Genomic DNA, 8,317 nt, shown 5'->3' on the forward strand with positions numbered 1-8,317 from the left:
ATTGCAAAACTCAAACTTGATATCAAAACCAAAAATATATGGATTGTAATGAATTGGATTAAGTATACCCTTAAGTGAATGGATTCAAGATTTGTTTAATTTTGATAAACGGATTTGCATCCTTAAAAGACAATTTCAATATTACAATTATTTAAAATTTTCATCACTTTCCTAGAATTTGTAAAGAGAAAAACAACTCTAATGACTCATTAATTAAGATTGGGAGTATGCTACTTCCAAGTTTCCAAGATCTAAGATTGGAATACCATAACATCGTAAATCAAACCTATACCAAATTTCTTTTGATACAAAAATATGGAATTGAATGTAAACTTGAATCCCAGTCTTTAAGCAAAATAAAACATTAATTTACAGAGAAAATAACTCATACCTACCAAAATCAAACAGATAAATGTTACTAGAATATTTGTTTTTAATATCCTCTTATTATTGGATAATAAAATTCTAAATTGGACCATCCCATGTTCCAGCTCAATGACAGCTGATCAAACATGTCCAGCCAGTAATCAAACTGATCAAACATTAAGCATCTATGAAATGAGCAGATGTAACAATAGATTCTGTAGGACAATTGCATACCTTGGATTTTCTAAGCATCTGTAAAATCAAAATGGATTCAATGTTTTTCCATAGTTTCACAGTTAATAATACATCATGCCATCCATCAAATTTCAGTTTATCACTTCATCCCCTTTTCCCCCTTACCCCGTGAACCACCGACACGTCAACACCGGATACGACACACCGACACGTCAACACCTGATACGAGACACAACACACAGACACGTCAACAACTGATACCGGACATGACATTGACACATCAACACATGATACTGAATACGACATTGATACTGACACGTTAACACCCATATAATTTGAAAAGAAATAATAAATTGAACATAATTACAAGAGTGGGTGTCGAACACTCACACAGACATTCGTGTCATGTTACATTATCAATATTCATCTAAAGAATCATCCCAATAGCCCATCAACCCAATGCTCAATGGTGGAATCACTACACAAAATGCTTAAATCAGTAAATCAACCACCTCATCAAATTTGAAGTAGTAACAAGTTAAAAACTAAGAAACAAAGGATTGTGTTTGTAATTGAATTGATTAGAAAACCTCTTAACAAAAAACCTCAAACAATTTCCCCCAATAATCCCTCAATTTAAAGAAACCCTAAATAACAAACACATCCAACACTAACCTTAAACAAACTAATCACAGAAACCCAATACAATAAAACAAGCCTAGAATGAAGGGTAATTGTAAATTAGAAAACTTGAAGCATACCCATCTTAGAAAAAAGTAAAATAGAGTCAACCAACTTGGAAGGGACCAATATCACCAGAACGGAGAGAAGAAGCAAATTCATCAGCAACAGTTAAGCAAGAAGTGATCCAACCAGCGAGAGCTAACCAAGTCATCTTAGCGATGTAGATAGCAGCGTTGAGAGCCATTGCCATGGAAATCGAATGGTTTCTTCAAAGAAGAAGAAATTGTAGGGTAGTAGTCATGATTCATGAACATGTCCTTCTAGAAGAAAAGTAGTTGTGTGGGTTATGGTCAATTTATTTCGCATTTCTCTCTCTTAAATCAATAATACCCTTATTCGGAAAAAATAGACTATTTACAGATATGGAGTGTCTTTTTTTTTTCCATTTTTTTAATATATATATATATATATATATATATATATATATATATATATATATATATATATATATATATTAACGGTTTGTTCTTTTATGAAAATTTAGTGATAAACATTTTTGTGTTCCTCTATATACTTTTTTTCTTTTAATCTCTCTTATGTCCTTCTTCTCATATATGCGTGTCTGTATTTTCTAACACACATTATAGTACTTTCGTTTGTCCTCTTTTTCAATGTCTTCAATAATTCTATAGAATTATGCTCCAAAATAATTCCTTATTTAATAAACAACCATTTTTCTTTAACATTGCAAATTAAAATAAGTGATGCATAAAATAATAGTGGAATGATAAAAAAGACATGAACATTTTATATTATCTTTACATATTATGTTATAGAATTGATGGATTATAGAAAGTTGTAAAATTTGTAGTCTCTTGCGTGATAAACTTATTACGGCAGAAGACATATTTTTAGAATTTCAGTAAAGATCTAATTAATAATACGTTAAGTTATCTGTCAAAATAAAATAAAACTAAATGTTTTAAATTTTATAGAACTATTTCATAATTATCATAGTTGCCCATTAATTTTTCAAAAAACAAAAGAGTAAAAGATAAGATAAGTTACTTAAATATGAGAATATTAAGATCTATCTACCAATAATAATGTGGGATATCAAACAAAAGTAATTGTAAATTTCTTAGATAAGATAGGATGGCCATGTACTCTAAATCAGAGTCAATGTTTTCTTTCCACTTCATGAAATCTTCTTATAACCACTTCAATTTGTTGTACTCCATGCGGCTGCACCTGCGTATACTGTTGAGAAGATTGAATATTAGGGCATGACTTTTTTATTTACTTCAACGGAAATAGAAAATATATAAAAGATTTAATTGAAATACATTGAACAGTATAAAATATTTTTATGCTTTGGAGCATAAATTAATATTACTCGATTTCCTTTACACTAAGGTGTTTGTCCGACACAAACTCTCAATCTCCCCTCCTCTCATTTTCTTTATCCCATCTCTCACTCTCATCTATATTCATTTTTCAATTTTAGAGTAGGTATACAAACTGTTTCAAGAGTCCCTCAACTTCTAAACCCACCCTTTCATTTGTAAAGTGCAGTTTTTATAAATATAAATACAGTTATTTAAGAGTAACACTGGAACAAAAATAGGCAATCCCAATCTTTTTTATATATAATTATAGAAGATGATGCACATGACTCTGTATTCGAGAAAAACGTGACACTTCTATTCGATTCATGGATGACACAAATTCATGGAGGAGTTATCTATTGGTTACTTCTTCTTTAGGAGTCAGAGTGAAGAAAATGTTGCTCTTGTTGTTGATAATTATTGTGCATGTGCTTAGTTTGTGCATTTCATGTAATAGTATTTGTGAAATGGTTAAGAGTTTAATTGAAATACATTAACAATATAAAAAGATTTTACACCGTCAATTAATTATAGATGTCGCATATTAAATGAAATTTGACTTTTATTTTAAAAATCTATAAATTAATACAAATGGATGATGATGATGAATCGACGGTATAAATTTTTTTATACTGACAATGAATAGTAATTAATCTTATTAGTTAATTAGTTGTTTGTTTTCTGTGACTATATTTTATATGAGTATGATGCTTCACAATGAAAAAATATGCAGGGGGTTTAATAACTGCACATAAGGATAAGGATAGGGAGATAATAATAATTAATTTGAAATCTCTATTGAAAGTTATTATTGATGTGGTTTCCTAATAAATATATCAATTATTAAAAGATAACTTTGGAAAGAAAAGTAGGCCAGTCCTATTTCTCGTATCCCCTTTGTATAGATCATTCATATTTTTAAATAAATATTCAAACTAATTAATGATTCCACATATTTCTTAACCTAACTCACTTTTAAACAAATAAAAAAATTCACAAAAAGGAGACGTCAATCCAAATATCGGCAATGTACAAGGAGACGTCAATCCAAATATTGGCAATGTACAACACATAAGAGGAGACGTTAATCTAATTTGCGACACTCTCTCTCCTCTATGTTTATACACTGTTGCCAATTAAATTGACGTCTTCTCTTATGTGTTGTACATTGTTGTCGGCTCTTTTGTATTAAATTTCATTTTATTTGAAAGTGGGTTAGTTTGAAAAATAACTGGAAAAATGAGTTAGCTTAGATATTTATTTGAAAAAGTTAATTATTTGAGTTATTTTATCCTCCTTCTCATTATTATTATTATATAATTTATAAATAAAATTGAATTTTGTTAGTTGATTGATTTTGGTAAGTTCATTTAATATTTGAAGTATATGAGATATAAATATTGATATTATTATGTTGAATATTATCTCTAAATTCAAATTTAAACCTTACATTTATATATTTATAATAGTTATTGTCAATTTGGTTATGGATTTTTTCTTTTTGGATATAATGTATTTAAGTAATAGTGTATTTGGTCCAAAGAGAGAGATGTATCACATAAAGTGAATGATTGGTAGAATATATTGAATGGAGGTAGTGCATAGTGAATAATGAAAATGAATGGTATATGATAGAGAGACATAATTAATGTGGAAAGAAATGAAAGATTTGGTAAAAGTGACAGAAGGTGTAGTTTGGAACCAAAGGTAAAGGTATTATTGGAATTCATAAAGGAAATGGTATTTGAAACCAAGAGTAAATGTGACATGAACCAATATGTGAGGGGCCAAGGCATGAACCACTATATGGAAGGGCCAAAAACAAAGAGAATTAAATGTTTGACAATAAACCAAATAACTCTTGGTACAAAGGTGGACAATTATCCTAAAAGGGTATATATGGAATTCCAAAGGAATATGGTATTTAGTTTCAAAGGATGAAGGACTTTTAAATGATGAACACGATCAATCAGCACATAATAAGTTAGGGGAAATCATTAAAGTATGAATGACTACATTGTTGTAACTTGTTTGAATTCAAATGATGCTCAGAACTACCTTATCCAAATGATGATCAAAAGTTGATGAAGCTCGATATGGCTAGAGCGATTCAGAAGGTCTTGGAGCTTGAGAATCATTCCAAAAGCTTCAAAGAAGACCGAAGATGCTAATGGAATCAAGAAATTGGATTGAAATAAGCTGGAATTAGAAACACGATAGTTCAATTTTCTGGAAAAAAATTCAGAGTGAAGCAGGAATTTCTTGGCTCTCCAAAGCTTGGAAATGAATGTAGTAGCTTCCTCTATTTATAGGGAATGTGTTTGGATCCAAATACGTTTGGAATCAAGCTTTATTCGTGCAAAACGAATTTGATCAGAAAGTCTGAAAAGTGTGAATTGCAATCCATCAAAACACAGCCAAATCATGCGTTTCAAGGGTACATTTGAAGGAGAATAGCGATCCAAAACGCAGCGGAATTAAAAAAAATCTCCTTTAGTGATCCTTACGAATGGGCATGATCAGTGATAGAATCGTTACCTCTTGTGACGATTGAAACCTTTGATGCAGATCTATAGAGCGATCACGAACGTTGAATGGTAACAACGCCTCTACTCAGTCCACACGAACGGATTCCTTCAATCTCAGTGCTAGCTGCTACGAATGAAGGCTTTGAGTGAGAGAAAGAGAGAAACGAAATTACAACTACACCAATGCTTCTGCACAAGGGTTCTATTTATAGAACCAATTGTATGGGCTGCAAGCTAAAAATCCCACTTAAGTGTATGTGGCCCATATCTTATGATATACCAAAATCACTTAAACGTGTGGTACCTTACCATATTTCCTATTCTACTTAAGTACATTGTACCTTACGATGTTCTACAATTCACTTAAGTGCACCATACCTTAGGATGTTCCTTAGTTACTCTATCTCTCATCAATATGTCCTTTTGTGTGTGACCCTGTAGGTTTTCGCGACATTAGCAATTATATTAAATCACGTATTTAACATAATAAACAGTGAGCGGTATCTAGCAACACATCACTGCTACCCAAGACACAAAAATGTCATGTGATCTGACAAATCCTTTTGTGACAATACTTATGTGTATAATTACCCTTTTGCCCTTATGTCTATATTGAACACAAGGCATAGATTGTGTCATCCTTGTCTAGTTCAATATTGGGCCCGTAGACATTTATCCTGTTACGCAGGATGGGCAAATTCCATCTGGGTCACTCATGTCCCTCAACATGCTTCGTGGAGTACCCATCAACTGTCTTTATGGTCATCTAGTTACGGACAATGTTTGATCAGCAATAAGACACTCGACTCTACATCTAGGGTACATAGTGGTTTCAGGTCAAAGGGTGGTATACACCATTATCACCATGAGAATAACTTTTGACACTTAGCATAACATTCTATATAGTATTCTCATAGCGGGTCAATCCAGTATAAATATTACTCTCAATATTCATACTTATGTTTAAGACTTGATAACTCCTTATCCATGATCCATGAGATGTGATCATCAGTCTATATACATAATAGTCTTAATGCTTTAATGTTATCCCACTTCACAACAAATCTCGACTACGGATACTTTAAGAATAACGTCCTTATGCTTAATGGGATCTCATGATTAAGTCACACTTTATACATTAAACGGACTAGCTATTCTAGGGACTTTATTAAACAAACATAATAAAGAAAAAGCCTTTTATTATTAATAAATAATTCGATACAAGTACAAAAAGTATTGGCCTCTAGGGCTTACACCAACAAAATTAACTTTTGGAGACTTGGTTAAACATGTTTAGGTCCAAAATGCGTGCTAATTTGGCTTGTAGGTAAGGATTAGTGAAGTTCAAATTCGGACCATGGTGATTTCTTCAGTTTCAAGTCACCGTGTTCAATTCAATGGGGGCATCTTGCTAAGGAGGCTTTTTGATCCCATTCTTTTTGCAATGTGTTGACATCATAACATTAAAATGTGCCAAGAAAGATGGTATTTGGATGCTTGAGCACAAAGTTATGACATGTTGAAGTTGGCATGAAAAACTGGTCATGTAACTTCGAAAATTCTAAGTATCAAATAGCTGAAAATGACCTGTAATGTCTCAATGAATTCCATGGTCTTCCAAGCATATTTTGACTTTGATCCTTGAAGCAACCTTGTAGAGTGCATCGCAAATGATATTTTTCAAAAAGAATCATCCTCAAATGTTAAGAATTGAAAAAGTTATAATCCTTGAAAGTTGAGAAAAAGTCACTTGAAAATAGGTCAAATTTCACTAAGTCCACAAATGACCTATAATGTCTTCAAACTTTTGATGATCCTTCAAGCATAATTGACTCTTGTTATAGAAAGAGAAGTTGTAGAGGATATTGAGAAGAGTCATATGAAAAAATGAAGCATTCGAAATGTTGAGGATTGAAGGAGTTGTTATCCTTGGAACTTTGACTTCAAATGTTGATTTTTTGGTCAAACCTCTTGGAATAAACTTGTGTACTTGGACTTTTATTGTATTTCAAATCACATGGATGATCATATAAACTCAAAATAAGATGTCCCTGAATGTCTCTTGATTAAATTGTTCAAAGTTTGAGGTAACTTGTTGAAAAATGTATGAAAATAAATACATGAACCTTTGATTTTTCTTGAGAAGTAAGCCACAAGACTTTGAGATTCTCTTGATCCAAATGAGATTGAAAGGTGCTTGAGGACCTTGGAGATCATGATTCAGAGATAAGCCTCTTGAGAATCAATGGTTAAGCACATTTTGTTGAGGAATCAAAACAAACCCTAGCGAAAGAGCCATGCTTGATGCTCTTAATGGAAAAGCCCTACCTTGCACAATAAACTTTAATGAAAACAAAACATATTTTTTCTATTTTTATTAGTGGTTAGATAAGCAATGAACATATAACACACAAAGGTAAAAATACCAACAAAGAGGTGCTTGATGATCCCTGTAAAAGGCACACCCCAAAGATGAGAGGGAGAGGACTAAGATGTGATCTTGTTTGTATGCAAGGATGCAAATGGTATGTGGGATCTTAGAGTTAAAAATTAGGGTATGAAAGATGCCCCTATTTAAGTTTCTTCGATTTGGAGACATGAAGATTGAGATCTTCAATGAATTACACGGCCTTCCTAGCATATTTTCACTTTGATCATTGAAGAAAACTTGTAGAGTGCATCACAAATGATATTGTGCAAAAAGAATAAGCCTCAAATGTTAAGAATCAAAGAAGGTATAAACCTTGAAAGTTGAGAAAAAGTCACTTGAAAATAGGTCAAATTTCACTAAGTCCACAAATGACCTATAATTTCTCCAAACTTTTGATGATCCTCCAAGCATAATTGGATCTTGTCATACAAATCTAAGTTGTATAGGATATTAAGAAGAGTCATATGAAAAAAATATGCATTCAAAAATGTTGAGGATTGAAGAAGTTGTGATTCTTGGAACTTTGACTTCAAATGTTGACTTTTTTGTCAAACCTCTTGGAATAAACTTGTGAACTTAGACTTTTATTATATTTAAAAGAACATGGATGATCATATGAACTCAAAACAAGATGTCCTTGAATGTCGCTTGATTAAATTTCTCAAAGCTTGAGGTAACTTGTTGAAGAATACATGGAAATAAACACATGAACCTTTGACTTTTGT

At 31.8% G+C, this 8,317-nt stretch overlaps 1 protein-coding gene across 4 annotated transcripts; it reads right to left on the reverse strand.

Annotated features, from left to right (window-relative positions):
* Positions 1-273: 273 nt before the first annotated feature.
* On the reverse strand, positions 274-1,641 carry LOC127126411 (uncharacterized). Of its 4 annotated transcripts, XR_007804972.1 has the most exons (3): positions 1,323-1,639; positions 952-1,039; positions 274-780 (listed from the first exon to the last, which is right to left on the reverse strand). XR_007804972.1 is itself a non-coding variant. In XM_051055339.1 (2 exons), the coding sequence occupies exon 1, from the start codon at positions 1,493-1,495 to the stop codon at positions 1,349-1,351; it is 147 nt and encodes a 48-aa protein (XP_050911296.1). In that variant the 5' UTR covers positions 1,496-1,641; the 3' UTR covers positions 274-618; positions 1,323-1,348. The 4 variants fall into 4 exon arrangements, 3 of the variants coding, with proteins under 3 accessions (XP_050911296.1, XP_050911294.1, XP_050911293.1); XM_051055339.1 differs by lacking the exon at positions 952-1,039 and having other exon boundaries at positions 274-618; positions 1,323-1,641; XM_051055337.1 differs by lacking the exon at positions 952-1,039 and having other exon boundaries at positions 1,323-1,638.
* Between the last annotated feature and the right edge of the window lie 6,676 nt (positions 1,642-8,317).

Source organism: Lathyrus oleraceus, chromosome 3, assembly GCF_024323335.1.
Source record: "Lathyrus oleraceus cultivar Zhongwan6 chromosome 3, CAAS_Psat_ZW6_1.0, whole genome shotgun sequence".
Lineage (NCBI taxonomy): Eukaryota > Viridiplantae > Streptophyta > Magnoliopsida > Fabales > Fabaceae > Lathyrus > Lathyrus oleraceus.

Coding starts and splice junctions, on each gene's coding strand:
- LOC127126411 (XM_051055339.1), bottom strand. CDS start 1,495: ATGGCAATGGCTCTCAACGCTGCTATCTACATCGCTAAGATGACTTGG.